At 41.0% G+C, this 24,744-nt stretch overlaps 1 protein-coding gene across 1 annotated transcript in view; it reads right to left on the reverse strand.

The window, feature by feature from the left end:
- The window catches only part of GALNT9 (polypeptide N-acetylgalactosaminyltransferase 9), a 229,669-nt gene extending 208,142 nt beyond the window's left edge, over window positions 1-21,527 (reverse strand). Inside the window, exon 1 of the mRNA XM_069964032.1 lies at window positions 21,287-21,527. Within this exon, the coding sequence (XP_069820133.1) occupies window positions 21,287-21,527 (241 nt within the window). The remainder of the gene's footprint in view (window positions 1-21,286) is intronic.
- Between the last annotated feature and the right edge of the window lie 3,217 nt (window positions 21,528-24,744).

Genomic DNA, 24,744 nt, shown 5'->3' on the forward strand with positions numbered 1-24,744 from the left:
ATCTACACTCAATTAGCTTGGCCGAGTCTGGACAACCCTGGGAACCAAAAGAGGACCCAGGTACTAAGTATAACAGATCGAACAGATTGCCTTGTTGCGATCCAAGCCCCTCTAAATCCCCTGATGGTAAATTGGCATACAAATACATAATTTGTTGTTGTTTAGAGCCCTGTTGGAACATAATCAGTAATTTAAAGTAAAAAAAAAATCTGTAAAATATTGACTATATTAATCAATTATTTTTTTTTGTTCAAATTTAGGCTATGTTCACAAAACGTACTACTTTTGAAAAGAACGGAGGTGTTCCATCAAAGCAACGGCCATTCTTTAAGTACTGCAATCAAATTCATTGATGTTTGGCACTTCTTTTCAAAAATAGTACGTTGTGTGAACACAGCCTTAAGCTTCTTTTTCTTCTCGTTCACCTCCAAAAATATACGTACAGTGTAAATGTTGTGCTGGCTCCTTCTTAGAATATGCGAGCAGTTTAGAGACGTGGGACTTAACAGCTTAGCTACAAATCTGGCCTAAGTGATGAGTATTTGAGGTGGTGGACAGATGGATGATGGAATGTCCGACTACTTTCAGCTAATGTCACAACCATCACACTTAAAAAGATTCACAGATTCTACAGGGAAAAGACAAAAACACTTTTGTGGCTCATCAGCTGTCAATTTAAGGTTCTAGGAAACCCACAATGAGATTAGTAAATATGACAAAGATAGATGAGTGTAATGGAAATGTAGGAGTCAGTCATATGAACTCCCAAAGCATACGAGGGGAATAAATAAAAAGTAACAGCAAAACTGGCTTCCCCACAGCTCAATCAGAGCTCAGCTTTCATATCTTAAGGAGTGGTGGGATTGGTTACTATGGGAAAGCCTGACATTCTAGCTGTGAGACAGTTATTACTTAATCCCCCACTGTGTGAAAGCCTGTCTTACAAATGTGGTATACAGTGGTGCCTTGGAATACAAGCATAATTGGTTCAGGGACTGTGCTTGTAATCCAAAACCACTCTTAAACCAAAGCGAATTTTCCCATAAGAAATCATAGAAATGCAGCCAATTGTTTCCACACCCCAAAAATCATTTTTTTTATTCTGAATAACATGTAAAACAAATGAAACAAACATTTAGAAACAGCTGAATATGTAATATTATAAGTTACTGTACAGTATAGCAATCAGTATGTGGAGTATAATGTATAGTAAGTGCATAAACCTGAAGAAACAGCAGCAGTTTGTAGATACACGATGGAACTGCAGATCCCCATAATGCAGTAGTGTAGTACAACAGGCTAGAATAGAGAAGTAGGGCTGCTGTCAGAGGTCTTTGTGGTCACATGACAGCAGTGGGGAAGGGGGTGTGTTCAGCATGGACCAATCAGGAAGGGAGCTGTGCAGGAGGACAGCGATAGAAACTTTTCTATACAGCAGTGTGAATGGCTGAGTGTAAGTGCAGGCACATAATAGCAGCAATTTGTATAGCTGACTATAAGTGCAGCAACATTATACCAGGAATGGAGTGGATAGGAAACACAAGGACTGACAGAGACTGCATGAAGCATGAAGAAATGAGCAGGGCAGATGTGGGAACATACATGCAGCACACTCTGTCCAGGGAGAGAGGGGTTACAGCTATGAAGAGATTATCTACACAGTCCTGTCACCTGAGGTAAGCCCCAGCCTGTATTGGATCTGCTATGAGTTGGAAGGTGAGGGAGACTTCCTGGGTCAGAGTATAGGGCTGTAGACCCCGCTATGCAGACCATGTCCCTCCCCCACTCCCCCTCCTACACAGTACAGGGAGCTCTTAAACCAAAGCAATGCTCTTAAACCAAGTCACATGCGCCATGCTATTCCATTCAGTTTGTGTTTAGTTGGACCATTGTTTATTTTTCAACAGGACAATGACCCCAAACTCACCTCCAGGCTGTGTAAGGGCTATTTGACCAAGAAGGAGAGTGATGGGGTGCTACGCCACATGACCTGGCCTCCACAGTCACCAGACCTGAACCCAATCCAGATGGTTTGGGGTGAGCTGGACCGCAGAGTGAAGGCAAAAGGGCCAACAAGTGCTAAGCATCTCTGGGAAATCCTTCAAGACTGGTGGAAGACCATTTCAGATGACTACTTCTTGGAGCTCATCAAGAGAATGCCAAGAGTGTGCAAAGCAGTAATCAAAGCAAAAGGCGGCTACTTTAAAGAACATAGAATATTGTTTAAAATTTTTGTTTGTTAAGTATACTGTATAATTCCCCAGTGTTAACTCATAGTTTTGATGCCTTCAGTGTGACTCTACAAAAATACAGAAAACTCTTTGAAAGAGAAGGTGTGTCCAAACTTTTGGTCTGTAATATATATATATCCTATAGTTTGGGAGAAAGCTATATCCTGACACAAATGTGTGGCAGCTTATTGTTGCCTGGTACCAAGGGTTCCTACATTTAACTCTAAAGAGGAAGATCTGCTGTTTGCCATTTGCCAATTTTCTTCTTGCAGGAAATGTTGTTTTCTTTTCAATCTGACACAGTGCTCTCTGCTGCCACCTCTGTCCGTGTCAGGAACTGTCCAGAGCAGGAGAGGTTTTCTACAGAGATTTGCTACTGTTCCACACATTTTCTGTCATGAACAGAGGTGGCAGCAGAGAGCACTGGGTCAGACTGGAAAGAATACACCACTTCCTGCAGGACATACAGAAGCTGATAAGTACTGGAAGTCTGGATACTATTAAATAGAAAAAAACAATAAATAACTTTCTGACACCAGTTGATTTGAAAGAAACCCCCTTTAACAGCTTCCTGTATAACCGGCCATTTTGTGAGCCTCACTTGGCAGCTGTGAGGAGTGATTACAACCTGTGTACAGCACTGCAGAAGGTGGTAGTGATCTAAATAGTAAATAAAGAACATTTTGTACTGTCACGCTTTTCATTAGAATGGCCTATTATCTATAAAATTCTATTGCCTTTCAGTTGATTCTTAAGTTCTATCTTCAAAATTACTTTGTCAATTTCTATTTCAGGCCTAATTATAAGTGTATATACTGTAAGCCACTTCTTTAACCAAAATTCTGGCAAAGACACATTAGTAAATCTGGGCCATTCTTTTTAACTCATTAACGTTTCATACCTTTCTGTGGGTATCTTGAAACTATGGGGGAAATTTATCAAGGGCTTTGTGCCTATTTTTAAGTGAATAATTGGATTTTTCACCCTGTTCTATATATGAACAGGTATTTGATGGGTGAATATTTTTTAAATGCAACTTTTTGAAAACCTGCCAAAAGTTTGCATTATCCGGGGTTAGCTTCCAATTTATCATTAGCGACTTTTTAAAAAGTCACACAAACTGGTGCAGGCCTCGTCTGGTCAGTACCAGGTGAAAACATTTGCAATTTTTGCATTTTTGCTACTTTTTCTGCAACTTTTTACATTCACTCGGGCAGTGCTACATGTTAATAAATCAGTCACAAGATAATGGAACAAAATATACACCAATCCTCATTAGAATAGTCACACACATTAGACTCCTTAGTAAATGCCCCCTCAGTTTATAACTTTTTCGGGCCACGCACTTTGCTATATTCTTATTGCTCAAGGCTTACTACAATAGAGATGAGCAAATATTGATCATGCTTGGCTCTGTCCGAACCTGACCCTGCGGCATTTGATTACAGGTGGCTGCAGAAATTGGATGCCATAGGCCATATCCATCTTTTCCAGGACTTCTTAGGGCTGCATCAAACTTCTCTAGCCACCGCTAATGAAATGTTGCAGACTTGAGTTCGGATGAAGCCAAGCATGCTCAATATTTGCTCGTGTCTATTAACTTTTTTTTTTTTTTTTTTGTAAAATGTGCTGACCAATATAATTTGTATATTTTTTATGAAGCAGAACTTCACTATTTTGAAGTGAGTATTCTTAGTATGTGGCTTGAAGGTATTATCAGAGGTATACAATATTTCTTAAATTCATGTGATATCTGGAATAATCGTACTACAGAAGGACTGAAACACTCTCAGATTCCTTTTTTTGCCTTCATGTCTCATGTCTAAAGTTTCATAATGTTCTTGCAGCCAAGTGTAAACATTCAGCCAAGCAGTTAATTCTAATAAAAAAAAAAAAAAATTGCCATATAATGCCTGTGTTCTTACTAGCAAGTGGCACAAGCTCCAGTTATTCTACGCCATGAGAGGTTCCCCAGAGATTGTAATTTGGACCAGCATGCTATTTTTAATGTTTTCTTAATGGCCTGTAAAGCAGGAAAGAATTATTCTTTTGTTTTTTTTTTTGTGCTGAAGTTATCAATGTAATTAAAGTTCTAATTAGGAATGGTCCGAACCTGCCGAGGTTCGGGTTCATATGAACCCGAACGCTCGGCAGCAGACTCCTGCTGTCTGCCCGCTCCGTGCAGCGGGTGGATACAGCGGGAGGAACGCCTGGAAAACTGGGATACAGCCTATGGCTATGGCTGTATCCCAGTTTTCCAGGCGATCCTCCCGCTGGATTCGTGGAGCGGGCGGACATCGGGAATCATTACTGAGGGTTCGGGTTCGTACAAACCCGAACCGAACTCGGTTCGGACCATCCCTAGTTCTAATCATCAGTTATCTTACTTTATACTGCAAACAAAATCAGATCAACTCCAAGTCTCCTTCTGTCTTGTTTTATAGTCACATTGAAAGAGTAAAAAAAAATGTGTTTTACTATTATTTTTAGTCAGGCATATACATCATAGTGCTTCTTTCTAATTTAAAGAGACTCTGTCTGTAGGTTTAGTCTGTCCTATCTCAGAGTAGCATAAACTAGTGACAGAGCTGAACAGAATGATGTATTACTTACATTGTTCTGTGCAGCTCATCCAGAGATCTCCTCTAAATAACATGGACAATGATAATTTCCTCTCCATAATGTGTGTGTGTGCTCAGTAGTCCTTGATATTCATGAGCACCAGTAAACTCCGCCCATCAGCTGCTGATCAGTTTATGCTGCCTTCATTTAAGGCAGCATAAACCTAGTGACTGATTCCCTTTAAACATTATTGTTCACTATAGGGACACAGTATTGGTAAACACCACTTAACCATTGAATTCAGGTCACATTGCAATGGATGCATAAAATCAAGCACTTAATGCAATCTGCCCTTACAAATATATGTATAAGAATGGGTCATTCTAAAAAGCTTAATGAATTCAAGTGCGGTACTGTAATAGGATTCTACCGCTATAACAGGTCACTTCAACTTTTCTTTTTTTTTTCTATGTCTTCCACAATCAACAGCCTATGTTTTTTTTCAAAATTGGAATTGTTAGCACGGTGGCAGCTCAGTTAAAATGTGGCGACCATGTAAAGTTATAGAGCAGGATTGAAGTTATCATTTGCAGCTTTTTAAAAAGTTGTAAAAACTGCAGCAGACCTACTGTACATCTGGTCAGTACCAGGTGAATATGTTTGCAACTTTTTTGCAACCTTTTTACTAACATGCTTTTACTATAACTTTTCCATAAATCACTGTCAATATATTGGAACAAAATAGACACCAATCCACATTAGAATAGTCAAACACATTAGACTCAAAATGACTCAATGGGGTCATTTAGCAGGACAAACGACTGCAACAATCTGCCGACATGAATAATGTTGGCTGATCGTACCTTCTATTCTACTGGACGAGTACTGGCCGTAAGTACCGATATCGGTCCAATACGGCCGATAATCGTTCCCTGGAATAGGGCCTTGGGGTCTTAAGGCAATTTTCTTTCTACAAGTTTTTTTTTTTTAAATAAAGAAAACATCTTGAAATGTGCCTGGTAGCAATGTAAAAGCCTTGGATATTAGAAGAGCTTTGTCCTATTTATAAATGAGATGAAAAATATTAAATTTATGTTTTGTCTGTCAGTGGAGGCGGGTATTAATATTAATATTATTACTACTATAATACTGATTATTAACCCACTATATGTTTCTACTTCATATACCCCGTGCAGTAGGAATGTATATATATGTTCCTGACTAAGCAGGACTGCTGCAGTGAGAGTGGTCCCGCACACATCAGTGTGTTTGGGGTCAGAGGTAATGTGAGGCAGCTGCAATCCTGCAGCTGCGTCTCATTTACCCTTTAAACGCAGCGCTCTATAGCGATCGTGGCGTTTAGGCTAAAAGCCATGCTGCACGGGTCCCGATCGCATGTACCGATGAACGGGGGTTAGCCTCTTACCTCTGTCCTGTTGGTTCGGCGATCTGTGCATAGAGTCTGCTCTCAGGCAGGCTCTATGCATAGATCCCCGATAACAGTGATCTATGCTATGGCATAGCATAGATCAGTACATGCAATCTAATAATTGCATGTTTTACAGTGAAACAAAGTGTTAAAAAAAGTGTAATAAAAAAGTTTTTTTCTAAAGTATTAAAAAAACCTTATACCCCCGCCCCCAATAAAGGTTTAAAATACCCCCTTGTCATTATGAAAACAAAAATATAAAAAATAAATAAACAAATTACATAACGTAGCATGCGAAATTCTCCGATTTATTAAGATATTACATTATTGTTCCCGCACGGTGAACGGCGTAAACGAGGGGGGGGAAACACCAGTATTGCTGATTTTATTAAATTATATATCAGAAAAAAATAATTAAAAAAAAGATCAAGTTTTTCTGTTACACCAATATGATATTAATAAAAACTACAGATTAACACCCTAACCAGCCCTGTAGGTGAAAAAATAAAAGCGCTATGGCTCTTAGAAGGCGAGGAGGAACATTGCATTTATTAGACCCGGACATCCCTGCACCAATTGGCTCTGTCTTGAAGGGGTTAATGATAATAATAATAATTACACAGTGATGAGCACTCAGGTAATTGTTATAAAACAGTAGCTGTAAACAGTGCTACCCTTTGAGGTCCATCAAATGACCAGAACAGATTTGTATTGCCTGGGATAAACAATTAGAGCCTGTTCACATGCAAAGTATACACGCTGGATTTTCTGCTGCTGATTTCTAGACAAGAAACAGAGATGTCAAGAATGACTTGCGATAAATTTGCAATTACAAATATTGTTGCTGATCATGTTGCAGATTCGCATCAAAATCAGCAGCTTATGTTTTTTTTTCTTCTTCTTTTCAGAATATGCAACAAATCAACTCAAAAATTTGGTGTGGATTTGCTGCTGTAGTTTTTTCTGTAAAAACGGTGTGTATTTTCCATCTGCGGATCTGGAAGAAAAATCCATAAGATTTCTTAGCTTATGTGGCTGTATCTTCAAGTTTCCAATTCAGTGAGAGTAATTTATCAAAACTAAAAAGAATTGGTGCACACAATGCACTGAAATGGTAGAACTTTATTACATACTGCAAATATTTTTTTATTAGTTAAAGCTGTGATAGACTTTTCAGTGTTCCTGGAACGTCCAGGGAAACTGGTTAAGGGTGGGGAACATTTACTGTAAAATCTTCACCTGACCTTGTTACCGCTTCTTGTACAAAAGGCTATTCTTTGGCTGGGAAATAGTGTATTATTTTTTATTTTCTTGCATTAGGAATAGTCATCGTAAAGATAATTAGGGAGAAAATGGGCAATTTTATTTCAAGTTTTTTTTTTTTTTTTTACTATAGAAAACATCTTGAAATAACAATGCGTCTGGCAGCAATGTAAAAGCCCTGGATATAAGAAGAGCTTTGTTCTATTTATAAATAAGATGAAAATATTAAATGAATGTTTTGTCTGTTAAATAATAATAATAATGATAATAACAACTACTACTATAATAACTATAATTACTATAATAATAATAATTACACAGTAATGAGCACTCAGGTAAATGGCTTGATATACAATAATAGCTGTAAACGGTGCTACCCTTTGAAGTCCATCAAATGACCAGAGCATGTTTGTATAAACAATAAGGGTCTGTTCACATGCGAAGGATACACGCTGGATTTTCTGCTGCTGATTTCTAGAAAGAAAATCTGCAGTGTATTACAGTGACAGCATACACACTGGGTGAAATTTTAACAAGCATCATCCACACTTTGGTTATACCGCGGACAATGTTCACTAGTGCTGAGCGAGCATGCTCGGTCAAGTATAGTGCTCGATTGTGCACCCTGTGGTGTTCGGGTAAAGGCAGCCATATGCCTTCAATATCTGTATCAGTTATATCCCATGTGTTGCAGAAACCTTTTTAGTTTTTTCATTCTAATTTTTGTATATTCCGTCCCTTGAAGGGATGTTTAAACAAAATAAACAAAAACTAAAACAAAAACAAAAACAAAAAAAGCTATAAGTTTCTGCGAGACAGATTAGAACTGTGGCTATTTTTTTTACTTCTTTACTAACACTTCTTTAGCCACCCTATTATTGCCTTATTGCCTGCCCTGAGTGCACCAAAATGACTTTTTAGCATAAGGATTGAAGGAGACATGTCACCCCCCGTGCCGGGGTGACAGGCTCCCGACCCCCAGCTAGATCCCCTTATACAGACCTCATCTGGCCGAGTCCCGCTCCCGGAGTCGGTCCCGGGAAGGAGATATCCCGGTCAGAAACCGGCGCGCGCGCTGTGGGGAGGGGTCCAGCATCCATAGAGAATGAATGAAGCCGTGCACGCGCTGCAGAGATAAGCACCAAGGATAAAGGTTACAGATGAGCGAAGCAAATTTGGTGGGAATCCTGCTGTCAATTTACTTCGTTCTGCGACGCAAATTTCCGTCCATTCATTAACGAATTTTTCAAAAACATGGCGAACACACATGATAGCTGTCTGGAGGATCACAGGGCGGGAGAAAGGGATTAACCATAATCCCTAGCACCCGTCCAATCAGCTGCAGGCCCCTCTGTGATGTCAGCACCTCTCTCTGTATATAAGGTGATTCATTTCCGGAGGTGGCCAGTCGGCTTTGTGTGGGGAGGAGAGAGCATAAATCCCCCCCCAAGATGTTTATCTAGCCCTCCTGATATCACTAGTTTCAGTTTACATCTAATATGTTTGGCTGCCTTAAAGTCAGCTGTATTTCACCTTCCAAAATGCTGACTCCTATAGCTGTTAGGTAAAAGAAGCACATCGGGGGGGGGGGGGGGGGGAGTGTTATCAAGACTGGCATACTCATACACCAATCTTAAAATAAGTCTTGCCCCCATTTACCTGAATGGTTTTACTAAGAGGCACATGCCTCTTAGTAAAGCCTATGAGATCTGTTCCTCTCGCAGAACTTGTGCGGAAAGCTACACCTGCTCTGGCTGCCTCTCTGTCTTGCCATGACCCCCTCTGCCTGCCCATCAGGACAGCAGGGCTTACCCCTGACATAGGCCATCAAAAAGGGCAAAACCTGCACCTTCTCCCAGGGGCGTAGCTAATGTCTCCTGGGCCCTGGTGTGAAAGGCCAACTTGGCCCCCCCCCCTTTCACGACCAAGTGATGCTACTGGTGTGTATCCACAGAATCTGCCAGACAGACATATTAGTCTCCTCACTCTGTCACCATCCTCATCTCTATACACACTGCACATCTGTACTGGCCCCTTTACACCCTCATTTAGTGGGTAGCCCTGACTCTATGTGACCCCCTAATAGTATATGCCCCCCTCTGTGTATTCCCTCTCCCCCTATGTTGCCCCCCCAAATAGATGGCCCCTCTCCCCCCATGTTGCCCTCCTTATAGATGGCCCTCTCTCCCCCCACCCTCCCTTATAGATGGCCTCCCCCCCCTCCATATAGATGGCCTCCTCTCCCCCCTCCTTATAGATGGCTCCCTCTCCCCCCACCCTCACTTATAGATGGCCTCCTCTCCCCCCTCCATATAGATGGCCCCCTCTACCCCCTCCCTTATAGATGGCCTCCTCTCCCCCCTCCTTATAGTTGGCCCCCTCTACCCCCTCCCTTATGGATGGCCCCCTCTCTCCTCACCCTCCCTTATGGATGGCCCCCTCTGTCCCCACCCTCCCATATCGATGGCCCCCTCTCCCCCTCCTTTATAGATGGCCCCCTCTCCCCCCACCCTCCCTTATAGATGGCCCCCTCTCCTCCCCCTCCCTTATAGATGGTCCCCTTCCCCCCCCTTATAGATGGTCCCCTTCACTGCCCCCCCTTATAGATGGACCCCTTTCCCCCCACCCTCATAGATGGCCCCTCTTTCCCCCCACCCTCATAGATGGCCCCCTCTTTCCCCCCCACCCTCATAGATGGTCCCCTTTCTCCCCACCCTCATAGATGCCCCCTCTTTCCCCCCACCCTCATAGATGGCCCTTTCTTTCCCCCACCCTCATAGATGCCCCCCTCTTTCCCCCCACCCTCATAGATGGCCCCTCTTTCCCCCCCACCCTCATAGATGGCCCCCTCTTTCCCCCCACCCTCATAGATGCCCCCTCTTTCCCCCCACCCTCATAGATGCCCCCCTCTTTCCCCCCACCCTCATAGATGGCCCCTCTTTCCCCCCCCACCCTCATAGATGCCCCCCTTTCCCCCCACCCTCATAGATGGCCCCTCTTTCCCCCCCACCCTCATAGATGCCCCCCTCTTTCCCCCCACCCTCATAGATGGCCCCCTCTTTCCCCCCACCCTGCAGGCTGATAAAAAACAAAACAAAAGTAAACTTACCTCACCTGACAACGTGCTCCCACGTTGATCCTCACTCCTCCTGGTCTGTCCCCGGCTGATGCACGGCTGCCGGTGGTGTCGCGTCTTATCCCCGGCAGCGCGCGCATCCCAGAGCTCCCTGCGCGCCAGAACCGGAAGTCAGGGCCCAAGGCGCGCAGGGAGCTCTGGGATGCGCGCGCTGCCGGGGATAAGACGCGACACCCCCGGCAGCCGCGCAGCAGCCAGGGGAAGACGGAGCCGGACTCTTGTGACCGCAAGCAAAACAATGCTTGCAGTCACAAAAGTGATTGATCGGGAGGGCCTTGAGGGGCCCTGAGGGCCCCGCGGGCCCCCTTTGTGGCGGCCCGGTCGCGGCGGCGACCGCCGCGACCGCTGTAGCTACGCCACTGCCTTCTCCTTACTCCAGGGGTGCATATTTAATAATTATGCCCCTTGGTAGGTTTCATATCCACTGTTAGGTAAAGAAAACACACATGGTACATTTCATATCAACTGTATGTCTGAACTTCCATTACATAGATGGTTTTTGGTTTTATTTTCTTGTGTAAAGTGTTAAATAGAAAAGCCCTGTTGACTGTCAGTCAAGCAGGGATAGGGATGGGATGGGAACAATAGGTATTCCAGCTTGCAGTTCTTCAGGGGGTTGGGAATGCCTTTTTTTACACTCCTAGGTCCTGTTGACAAACACCGGCCAACTGCAGTATTTCCAATGGCACATACCCGGGTGATCAATTGCTCGCTAAGCCATTCAGTGACTTCAGTGGGACAACATCCCAATCATTGACTGGACAAAACAGGCAATCGCTCAGCCAGGCCATAACATTGCAGCTAGAAGAACCGGGTACCCGGATTCCGGACAAATATGGCATTCAACAGCCATCAGAGTGAAATATGGAGGCACAGGGAGGGGTGATTTTACTTGGTTTATTATTTTCCAGCACCCTCCGCCTTCCTTCCTGTTTTCAATTTCACAGGACTTCTCCTTTAATATAGGAGTAATTCATTCAGAATGAGGTTGACTACTGCATCCTGCCTTTCCAGAAGCTTTCTTGCAGGTTCATGGTTTTTATGCCTGTCATTGTCTATACTCGTCATTTCTATAGAGACATTGGGGATGAGACATAGTGAAATGTCATTGTTGGAGGGCATTATCATTGTCTGTCAAGGCCATGTGGCTTCCCATATTCTAGGGGCAATATAGATGGCTCTGAAGCCACTGCAGCGAGCAATGCTTGAATTGTGACTGTGATGGTTGTCATAGCATCGTGGATCAGGCTGGGGACAATGGTCAAAACACACAGGAGGTACTGAGGGACTTTGAAAAAAATATGACCTCTATATAAACATCCAAAAAAAGTGTTTGTCCCACAAATAATGTATAGGTCTAAATTGATGTATTATGTTAAAATAAACATACTGTATTTCAAATATAAGAGCAGTTCTGAAAATGTTCTGTATTAGAGGTATAGTAATCCCCTATGTGCCTGCTATGTTTTGATAACCTGCTGGCTTTGCATGGAAAAGATGTGGGGGTTTTGACAGAGAAGGGCATCTAGCAAAGGTTTGGGTTAGATGTTTGATGTTAGATGTTTAAGGCCCTATTACATGGGCCGATTCGGAGGAGCAAGGGAGTGCCGAGCTGTCAGGTCAGTGCTTGCTTGCTCCTCGTTCCCCGCTCGCTGACAGTGCCATTACAAATGCTGACAGCAAGTGGGTAAGTGTGGGGGGTGGCTGCAGGGAGCTTAGGGGGGAGGGGTTGCCTGGGTGATCATCAGATTGTCCGGGCAGCCCATAGGAGATAGTGGCGGTTTGCTGCCACCATGCCTATTACACAGTTTGACGGCAGCAGATTGTTGATTGGGTGACAGGACCCTTAAACTTTCTTTTTTGTTGGAGGTAATAACACCTAGTACTAGGACAGAGGTAGGGATGTATGGTGGTGACATCCATCAGACTGACATCTGATTATACATACATATGGATTTCATGAAGTCCATTTTCTGAATTAATTTGAATAACTTTTTTTCTTTGGTTTGCGAATGTTCTTGTCCTCAATGCCATAACTTATCTCTGCCATGATGTGTCTTTATAGCTTGCATTGATGGGACGCAGATCCATCATTGGACATGGATGACAGTACAAAGTCTCAATTGTAAAATCCAAAACAGTACATCAGATCATAGATATCTGCATCTAAGTGCCATCTATCACACTTGTGTCACGAATAGGTGGGATAAATAGCAGAAAATGGTGTAAAGGTGCCTTTTGGGCTTCCAAGATCTGTATTACATGGATACCTTTACATAGCCATGTGCCCCTGTAGCTATGCTAGCAATAGCAATTGGATGATGCAGGTTGAAGGGAATGTATCAACTAGATTTTATTTTACTGATTACAGCCAGATACAGTGAAACCATAGATTACGAGCATAATTTGTTCCGGGAATGTGCTTGTAATTCAAATCACCAATATATCAGAGGAAATTTCCCATAACAAATAAAGATGAGCGAGTAATGAAATATTTGACTTTCGAGAACATCGAATCGAATAGGCAAAGAGATTTGACTATTCGAATAAATATTCAATCCCATTATAGTCTATGGGAAACAAATTTGCGGCACTTGGAAATCAAAATTCGACCATTTGGAGGTCACCAAGTCCCCCATGAAACCTCTTTAAACGATGCCATCACCTCCGGAATGACACTGGGACATTAGGGGGAGCATGCCTGGGTGCACCCAACACCCCAAAATTGCAGTATAATGCCACTCTCCGCAGTTGCAAAGGAAAAATATTTGCGAACGCTTTACGAACATTTATGGCAATGTTCACACATTTTGTTCGTATTTCTTGCGCAGCGTTACACACATGATTCCAATGTGCGTCTGTTGAGCGTCATGTTATTCGTGCGTATCACGCATCATGCTGTGTGAACATTACTGGAACAGTAGGTATGACGTGCCTTTTTCTGGGCTACTGGAACAATATGTATCATGTGACTTTTACTGGGCTACTGAAACTGGGCTACTGAAACAGTATATATCAGGTGCCCTTACTGGGCTACTGGAACAGTATGTATAACGTTAATGTGGCCTTAGTGGGCTAAACCAGGGACACTATAAGTCACTTGTACACACAGGGTACTGGAATGAATACACCTGCTGATGCTGATGATGCTGTTACATCATCTATTTCTTAGCACTGAGAAGTGCTTTGGATTCAGAGATGACTTTTTTGCTTGATCGTAGCCCTGAAAAGGACTTTTCGGTTCTGTAGTAAGCCTGCCTAACAAAAAACACTACTAAAACCTATCTCTCCCTGCTCCAAGATCTTTCCCTGGCTAGGTTGAAAGTGCATCTGTGGTTGAGAGGCGGGAGCCAAGTATTGAGGATTCGAGGTCATGTGGTTCAGCTAACCAATGAGGGTAGACACCGTTTTCGCGCTGCGTCTGTACTGCCAGGGTCCCTCACGACCTCCCTGCATGGTGATTGGATTAAAAAAAGCGCCAAATGTGATGGGAGGGCTTTCGAATGTTACCTTGTATTCGCCACACTACTCGATTGAATTCGAATCTTTTGAATACCGCAATATTTGATCGAATATCATCTCGATTGAATCGTTTTCGCTCATCTCTAATAACACATAATTGAAATGCAGACAATTCATTCCACAACCGAAAAATAAGGTAGGTAAGGCATTCTGTATCAATAAAGAACACTGTATCAGTAAAGAAGGGGTTAATCAGTTAACGCTTCCTTCACACACAACTCCCCAGGTGGCTGTAAACCTGCTGGTGCTGGTACTAGTGCTGGCTGACTGGAGCAGCTATCAGTGAAAGGGGTTAATTCAGGGGTCAGATGGAAGCTGCCGTGGTGCGGACGGGCACTAGTGGAGAGCCAGAAGGTGTCTAATCACCGCAAGAGTTTATCAGGTAATAGTGGGTTGAAATGAGAGGGCTTTCTACCCAGTACAGTATCAGGATGGGGACACAGGGGACTTGTATTAAGAAATTTAAAAAAAAATTAAAATGATTGGTCTTGTAAAACGCTCTCAAGCCAAGTTACTTCAAGGTAATTCAAGGTTTCACTGCATTTTTTTTTCTAATCTGTTGCTATTTTCTGACGGTAATATTTTTATTTTATTTTTTGTACATTATTATGAAGGCTGCTATTATGTCTAAGTTGTTTTTTACAGTATTTAGTTCTATGCTTTACAGCAAGCACAAAGGATATAAATGGCAATAGACAGCATATGTCCCATTTGGATGAATGCAAAACATTACTGTGTAAACTCTGTGACCATTTCCCTATGACCTGGTGGGCTGGCCTTTTTTTTTTTTTTTATAAATTTAATTTGCCTTAGATCAGTTAGTTTACTCATCTGCAGCCACTGGCCAATCAGCATTCATTTTTTCATCTTCACTGGGCCAGCCTGTTATTAAAGACCAAATGGCATTAAGCTGGAACCTTGAATGCAGTTTCCAATAAGTGAGACACCTAGGGGCATTGTATTTATAGGAAGTGGTGTATTCTTTCCAGTCAGACACAGTGCTCTCTGCTGCCACCTCTGTCCTTTACAGAAACTTTCCAGAGCAAGGCTATGTTCACGAAACGTCAAAAATGGAGAAAAAACGTCCGATTTTGTGATCTAAAAAGACGCCAGTTTTTGCCGCGATTTAACTGACTGCAATGGCAATGCATTGGAGTCAATGGGAAGACGGACGTCCAATGCGCACAATGCATTGAAAAACTGACTTTTTTGCCACGGACGTCAAAATAATGAACATGAACATTATTTTCGGACGTCTTTTCCAAACAGCGGCGTTTTTTATTAGCTGTTCACACACAGTCCTTCTTTAGTAACCGTTCTTTCTCCGTTTTTACTATTAAATTCAATGGACTTTTAAATTAAGACACACTCAAAGGGTCACACTCAATTAGTAACCCCAAACTAAAATAATGTGCAAACATCAGTCATTGCACTAAGAGGAGGCAGGCTGCTAAAAAACATCCGTTATTTTAGACTCAAAATAACGGACGTCATTTTAAACGGAGCTGAAGGGTACAAACCCACTTGACGTCTTTGCTGCGTGAATCAGTCTTAAAAATAAGCAGGCAAAACGCAGGTTAGCTTTATACAATTGTTCTGCGTTAAAATACGCAGAATTGACGTATTTTTGAAGCGTGAAGCTACATGCGTTTTTCACACAGGTTGTTAACAACTGATGCTTTGCTAACAACAAGCTTCACGCTTCAAAAATACGCAATTGCGTATTTTAACGCAGAACAATTGTATAAAGCCAACCTGCGTTTTGCCTGCTTATTTTTAACACTGATTCACGCAGCAAATACGTCAAGTGGGTTTGTACCCGAAAAAAAACATTTTGTGAACATAGCCCAATAAAGGTTTTTATAGGGAGTTGCTGCTGCTCTGGACAGTTCCTGTCATGGACAGAGGTGGCAGCAAAGAGCATTATGTCATACTGGAAAGAATACACCACTTCGTGCAGGATATACAGCAGCTGATAAGTACTGGAAGACTAGAGATTTTTTAATAGAAGTAAATTACAAATCTCTTGCACTTTGTGACACCAGTTGATTTGAAAGAAAAACATTTCCGCTGGAGCACCCTGTTAAACTGCTTAAGACTTGAGATGCAAAAAGCCAGCAAGTTTCAATTTTCATTTATTTCATCAACTATATCAATAAAATTTATATCAAATACAAAAATACCCACTAGGTCAACTCAATGTTGATCTTTCTTTAAAGAGTATATTGGCAAAAAAATAAATAAATAAATATATACAATATATATATATATATATATATATATATATATATATATATATATATACACACACACACACACACTGTATATTGCTGGACATTATGTAAAAATAGCAGACAAGTATTATCCACCACCATCACCCACAGCTCTTGTTTTAGGAACTTATGGATACTCCACTATAGGTTGATGTATCAGAGCAGGATATACCCACATAGCCAAGACGGAATGTAATAATATGTATAATATATAATATATGTAAAGAAATCTAGAGTTCCCTTTCTGAATATCGTTCTGCTGGTAACCCACATTTACATATCCCATCATGCATATAGATATGTATCACATGACATGTGGCGGGCCCTATGACAATAGAAATCTGAGATCTCAACTATTGAACACTGGTATCCTGTTCTCTGCATTGTATTTCATATAAATACATGATGTGTACAACAAGAAAAATATGATACATTTCAAAATTGACCACAGCATCCAAATATCCCAAATTAGGGGATATACTGTGTTACATCTGCAAAATATTCATAGAAATAGTCAGTAGTATAATAGTTTAGCTAAGGTAAACCAAAATTCAATGGCCTATTGAGGGCGCAACCAGATAACAAGTACACAAGTGATGACAAGTAGATTGAACCAAGCTTCTTTGTAGATGTAAAGTAAAGGTACTGTCATTAACAGAGACATCTAATCAATGTCTAAATATTCCTAATTGTATTGATCTTGCGCTCCTAACACTAATGGAACCTTGTAAAAATACTTCTTATGGATATATGGATAAAGAATTTAGACATCACGTTTCTCCAAACCGAGTGGTAGTAGCCAGGATGTAGTCAGGTATCCCATAGTGCACAATATATTAAAGGCTACATGATAATATAGTATAAGGCTAGTATAAGGATAATATAAGGATAATATGAGGACATAAGTATAATATAGGGCTACATAATATTAAAGGGGTACTACAGCAGAAAAATGATATTCTATTAAAAAATCTTCAGTCTTCCCAGTCTTCCAGTACCTATCAGCTGCTATATGTCATGCAGGAAGTGGTGCATATTCTTTTCAGTCTGACACAGTGCTCTCTGCTGCCACCTCTGTCCATGTCAGGAACTGTTCAGAGCAGTAGCAAACCCCCATAGGAAACCTCTCCTGCTTTTCAGACTGGAAAGAATACACCACTTCCTGCAGGACATAAAGCTGCTAATAAGTACTGAAAGGCTTAAGAGTTTTTTTTTTATAGAAGTAAATTACAATTCTCTGGCTTTTTCTGGCACCAGTTGATTTGATAGATTTGTTTTTCTTATTGGAGTACCCCTTTAAGACTGAGACCTAACAAAAACTTACAGTGTATCTGCTGTGAGAGATATGGCATTTCCACAAAAGAATGTATAAAATAGAAAATATATAAGTTATATTTTATTGTTTTAGGGTGCCTTCACACCTACCAGATTGGCAGCAGATTTCACACTGTGGATTCGCAGAGAGATACACTGCGGATCCAGTCCCATTCATCCCTATAGAGCACATACGCACAGCGGGATTGACATCCTGCTGTGCATGTGCGTTAATCCCCTGCCGGTCTCGCTCACCCAATCAGTGCTGCCTTGCACTGATTGGCTGAGCAGGACCTGAGCCGGGAGCCTGACATGCAGCCGCGTTGCCAAGCAGGTAATGTATGCTCTCGGTGGTGGGCTGCGGGCGGCAGGGGGTTAACGCACATACTCACAGCGGAATGTCAATCCCGTTGCAAGTATATGCTCTATAGGGATGAATGGAACTGGATCCGCAGGGAATCTCGCTGTGAATCCCCAGCGTGAAATGCACTGCGGATCCAGTAGGTGTGAAGGCACCCAAAATAATATATAAAAGTGCATTTTATTTAGGGCAATGATGGCTAACCTTGGCACTCCAGCTGTTGCAAAATTACAATTACCATCATACCTGGGCAGCCAAAGCCATATCTTTGGTTGTTCAGGCATGATGTGAATTGTAGTTTTGCAACAGCTGGAGTGTCAAGATTAGCCATCACTGATTTAGGGCATAATCCATTAAACATTATTATACAAACATAGCCATGTTGTAAAGCCATGAGTTTTCTATAAAGGACGTCCAATTTATTATACATTGTAAGTTGTTTGTTTATTTATTTGGTGTGTTTATCTAAAAGTAACTAGGAAGTAAAAAAAAATACCACATAGTTTTTTTAAACTTTAAAACTAAGCTGAGGCGTTTGACTGAAGTTCACTTATGTGTGTGTCTTAATTGTTGAAGAGGGTCATGAGACACTGCGCAAACTTTTCAAGCTTTACAATCCACTTTGTTCTTTATGTCTTCACAAGATTGAGCTGAGGCTAAACATATCTACATTGGAGGCGAGAGCGTTGACTGATCACCTCCTATTAAAGCTGAAGGAAAAGAGTATACAATAAATGTGCCAAGTAAACATATCCTTCTCTACAGCAGTTTTATTGAGCATACTAAACTCTATCTCTGAAGCACAGTATGCATACTATGCAATCATCCTGGCGGTTTCTATTGGGAAAGCTTAATGGAAGTTCTGTTATTTTTTTATAAACTAGAACATAGAGAATAGCAATTTAAATGGGTGTCATGTAATCCATAAGATACTAGCTTTTTGGGGTACTTCTAAAAATGTCCAATTGTAGACCTTGTTTTCCATGTAAAGGAGCCATGTAATCTTCTACTAACCTTTTAGTTATTACTGTTCTTTTATAAAATGCTACTGTATGTAAAACAACAATTAATGGTTGGAACAGTTTACGTGGTACATAAACTAAGTTGTTTTACAGCTTTAGGTTATGTTCACACACAGTATTTCACTAAGGGCCGTATAATCGTTTCGTGTAATAGCAGATTAAACGAACAAAGAGAAATTGTTGGTCGTTTGATAGAATTCTGACCTATTTTTATTGTTTGATCATTCGCAAATTTGGTGTGATAAGAAGTCATAGATGAAACATACGCAATAGCGACGACAAAACAACCCCAAGAAAGATCATAAGAAACGATCATCATTCTGTGTAATTGGGCAAACGATTTTGGGTCGTTTTCCATAGGGGTCGTTTGAGATCCTTTATTGTTAATCGTTAGTCGTCAAAAAAAGGATTAGTGTAATAGTACCCAAAGTCTTTTGGTCAGTCTTTTTTCAACCAAAACCAGGAGTGGGTAAAAACTCAGAAACTGTGCAAATTTCCCCATTGTAATTTTGCCCTGATCTGATTTTGGTTGAAAAAAGACTGACGGAAATACTATGTGTGAATATAGCCATTTGGTGTAAATGGATAGTTTCTAAAGAAGGTTGTTGTCTTTTTCTCAGTGAATGACATAAACATATATTTGTGCATTGGAAACTATACAGTTTGAGTAAACTAACATACATTGGGCTACATACCAATGGGTGTCTACTTTATATATAGGTTATGGTTGTGTATTAGAACTTTATGTTTACAAAAAAAAGTTCTGTTTTTTTTTTTAATTATGTAAACAATCAACTATTGTATTATTGATATCTAAATCCACTTTTCTGAACCATGTGTCTGTCGTTTTACTTCTCCTTTATGCATTTTTGTAGATATATAGATAATAAATAGATAGATAGATAGATAGATAGATAGATAAATAGATAGATAGATAGATAGATAGATACTGTAGATAGATAGATAGATAGATAAGAGTTGATAGATAGATAGATAGATAGATAGATAAGAGTTGATAGATAGATAGATAGATAGATAGATAGATAGATAGATAGATAGATAGTATCCTGATCAGCAAATACTAATTGTCCATACATGGCAAAGCTACAGGCCAATAAATCAATGGTTTGTGAATCAGGCACTGACTCCAAGAGAAGCAATATAACTCAGGTAGATGGTCTTGTCATCATTAACCTCTTCAGTGTCTGAAGGACATTTTTCAATTACAAGCTCAAGAAAGAGATTAATTTAAAAAAAAAATAATAATAATTTTCCTTATTTAGCGCCTTTTCATGAGCAAGGATGTTGCACTAAAATAGAACATAGCCTTGCAGCTATTTTATTTCTTTTATAGAACCAAGGAATGTAGAGTACTTATGTTAGGAAGACATTTTAACCTAAAACCAAGGATAGAAACATAGAACAGAGACAGGAATGTCTAAATCTATGGACCCCCCCCCAGTACTTATTCCTTCAGATTCAGTGGTTGCCCTGTAACCTTTTGCTTTTAAATCCTTTTTGCAATAAATGGTTGCTATTGCTCCTCTGCACTCACCAACATTTAGCAGAGCTTTTCATGCTTCAAGTGATTGTGTTTTCACCATTAGAGAGGGGCTCTATTTAAATGATCTGTTACCACAAATTCTTTATTTCAAATAGCACTAGTCTTATTACTAGTTACATGCAATGGAGCACCCGAAATCCAGACCATGTACCAGTCCAGTCATTTGGCCAAGGTCAATAGATGTCCCACATAGGGAACTATGCAATTATCTGTGATGTGAAAGTATTGTTTTTTACTCTATGTACACAGACACAACATAATTTCAGTAGTAATATATTGATAGAAGGTGTATTGCAGATTATGATTAGCTAGCACTTTAAATTATTACATTGGAATTATATATCCAATTAAATTATTTCATACATTCCACACGGCATTGCTACTCAATGTGTTATTCTAATGTACTTGAACTCATCTCTCTCTTTGATGTTAGATAATGATTGACTTTTCAATCTAAGGATACTAAATATGAATTGTTAGAACAAATCAAGCTTTAAAATAAAGGCACCTCACTCAGATACACAAAGAGGCCCAAAAACTACAGCAAATAAACACTAAGAAATCTAGCTATGATATTGACAATCCAGACCAATACAAATATGAACTTACCATTTAGTTGGTTATAAACTACTTCTTCTAGGTGATCCAGTCGTTGCAGAATAGACTCTCGGTCAACCAGAGTTCCCACTTTGGTGTTCCTGCTCCTTACTCTGCGGTCAGAACTTCTAACAATCTGCACCAGCTCCTGGGATCTGTCCTGGATCCTGCAGTAAACTGAAAACAGAATGATCCCCACAAAAACCAGGATATTCACAGTCAGCAAAGTTTTGATTTTCCGTGCCACCGCCATGAAATCTGTGGAGATCCAGCATCAGGGCATCCCAAGTGAAGTCTCTCATTTACACTGAGCCCAAACAGAGCAGTCCCTAATGCAAGAAACCAAGTGACATATCAAATAGGAAAAGACAAAGGATCTGATACATAGGAAGCTGACCCTTTAGCTCCACGAGGTAATACAGCTATAGCCTTAGCAGCCTGTTGTAGAGAGGGCATATATACGCCAGATGAAATGAATAAGTAGCTAGCTTCACATGAATGGATGTGGCTAGAGAGTATCACTGAGTAACAGCAGGCTCTAGTAGTGCCCTGACTACTATTGGAACACTGTGTGGAAGGTTCAGGAGCTGTCCTTTCAGCATAACATCCCTCTGGTGTGTATCTAGCCAGACCTGGAGTCGCCGTTCCTGGAGTCTGTGTTTCCACTCCCCTGTATGCCCTGGAATACGGAGCTGTCCTTTCAGCACCACGTCCCTCCCCTGTATGTTCTGTAATACGGAGCTGTCCTTTCAGCACCACGTCCCTCCTCTGTATGTTCTGGAATACGTAGCTGTCCTTTAAGCACCGAGTCCCTCCTCTGTGTCTCCAATCCTCTGTATGCTCAGGAATACGGAGCTGTCCTTTCAGCACCACATCCCTCCTCTGTATGTTCTGGAATACGGAGCTGTCCTTTCAGCACCACATCCCTCCTCTGTATGCTCTGGAATACGGAGCTGTCCTTTCAGCACCACATCCCTCCTCTGTATGCTCTGGAATACGGAGCTGTCCTTTCAGCACCACATCCCTCCTCTGTATGCTCTGGAATACGGAGCTGTCCTTTCAGCACCACATCCCTCCTCTGTATGCTCTGGAATACGGAGCTGTCCTTTCAGCACCACATCCCTCCTCTGTATGCTCTGGAATACGGAGCTGTCCTTTCAGCACCACGTCCCTCCTGTAGCTCTCCACTGCTCTGTGCTTTTCTGGAACAGGGAGCTGTCTATTTCAGCACCACCTCCCGTCACTTGTTTTCTCTGTGATGTAGAAGGAGCCGGTAAGCAGACTGCAGCCTCTAAATACTATAGGCTCCTGGCAGGTTTTAGCTTTACCCTTTCATAGATTACACATAACTGTGGCATAACCATTCCAGATAAATAACGTGCCTGTTTGTGTAAGCCTGTGCTGTATGTGTGTGTAGAAGCATGTACGTGTATTTGTGTGTGATTGTATGTCTTTGTTCCAACACAGAGCGCCTGTGCAATGTGACGTAGAAATACTCATCAGCATTCACAGAATACAGCCAGCATTAACCCTTCTCCTTATGCCTGCGCTCTGCTCATCATTGCACTTGTTCTGTAAGCAAATGCAGATCACAACAGCATGCCTTATATTACTCTCTATTTCTCTCTCTCTCTCTCTTTCAACATAGGGTGAAATATAAAATCATACAATATTAAGGCATTACACGGCTGCACAGATTGGTTGGTTGCTTACATACTAATGCGGCAGTATTACCATTCCATCATTCTAAGGTGCCCTGTGCAGCTAGATTGAGATATGGTAATTTTATTGGTTTGTGGAGTATACTGGACACATTAACATGGATCAGCTTGATACTATGTGTTTTTATAACATGGTGTGCCATTTAAGCAATGTTAAGTGACCAAATGTATCACATTGCTGCCACCTGTCTCAGCCATTCACCAAGAAGTTCTAACCCCGACATCTGTATAGTGCAACAGAACACTCAATGTTTTCTCAGTTATGGGAGTAAAACCTGATGAAGTCTTTTATTATGATGTAATAAATGGACCCTCCTGCAGACCACTGTTGTAACCCACAGATATTTGGGTTATTATGACATTCCTATTAGCGTGATCTAATCTGACTATTATCCTCTCACATCTCTTCTCATCTAGGCAGTTTCACACACAGTGGTACTGACTTGTGATAAGCGAATACTGTTCAATCGAATATATATTCGATCGAATAGTAGGGTATTCGATCTATCGAATATTATCGATAAGCGTTCAAATCCCCCAGCTTCCGGTTTTTACTTCCAATTGGTTCAATAGATGTTTTTCAATAATTGAATACTTGTTCCCATAGACTTTAATAGGATCGAATATTCGATCAAATATTCGGGAGATATTCGTACGAATATCAAATATTCGAATATTTCACTATTCGCTCATCACTAGTACTGACTTGTTTTTAGTCCTCAAAGGTTATAGTGCACAAAAATATCAGTAGAACTGCAGTTTCTTCGATACCCAAACCTCTCTGTCTGGCACCAATAAAAATGTCAAGGTCACTCTTACATTTGTCCTTATTTTATTGTTTAGGCTTAAAGGGGTTATCCAGTGCTACAAAAACATGGCCACTTTTCCCCTCTCTTGTCTCCAGATTGGGTGGGGTTTCAAACTCAGTTCCATTGAAGTAAATGGAGCTTAATTGCAAACCACACCTGTACCGGAGACAGGAATAGTGGCCATGTTTTTGTAGCGCTGGATAAACCCTTTAATAACAACTGCACTTTTAGAAAAAAAAACCCTGCTTGTGTTTGTGTATTGAATTGCTGCCTAATGATTGGCTAATTACATACATGCACTAATGAGTAATACTCTCTTTTTTAATTAATTTTGAAATTGATTGACCCCCTTTTTTCCCTGTAAATTGCAGTCAATAATTGACTTCAGTTGTATACTATGGACCTACACATTTTCAAATAAACCAATTAAATAACCACTTAAAGCAATACTCTGGAGATTTTTAAAAATTGCAGCTGGATGCGCTGTCTTAACTATATGTTTCGCAAAGGGGTGGTATGTTTGTTTTCTTACAAAATCTTTACTGAAACATTAATAAAAAATATATAAAATTACTTTTAAAATATTTTTTTTTTAAATAAATGGATACTTTTTAAACTACCATTCAATGTCCATTAAAAGGCAGCAGTAATGGGCAACACAGGCCCCTCTGCTGCCACCAACATTTGAAAGTCCTATAAAAGTCCTGCAGTTCCTGATCCCCTGCTGCGATCAAGTGCTATGTACAGCACTTCACAGAGCAGAGTACCATTCCCTCTGTGTACCGTATTATCTTGTATACAGTACACGGCGGGGGAGAGGACCCTGCTCTGTATAGCGCTTTGATCAAAGCAGGGGATTGGAAACTGAGAGGATTCAATAACTTTGCAGTTCCTAACACAACACAAGTTGGTGGCAGCAAAGGGACCTGTGTGGCACTGC

Source organism: Dendropsophus ebraccatus, chromosome 3 (genome assembly GCF_027789765.1).
Source record: "Dendropsophus ebraccatus isolate aDenEbr1 chromosome 3, aDenEbr1.pat, whole genome shotgun sequence".
Taxonomy (NCBI): domain Eukaryota; kingdom Metazoa; phylum Chordata; class Amphibia; order Anura; family Hylidae; genus Dendropsophus; species Dendropsophus ebraccatus.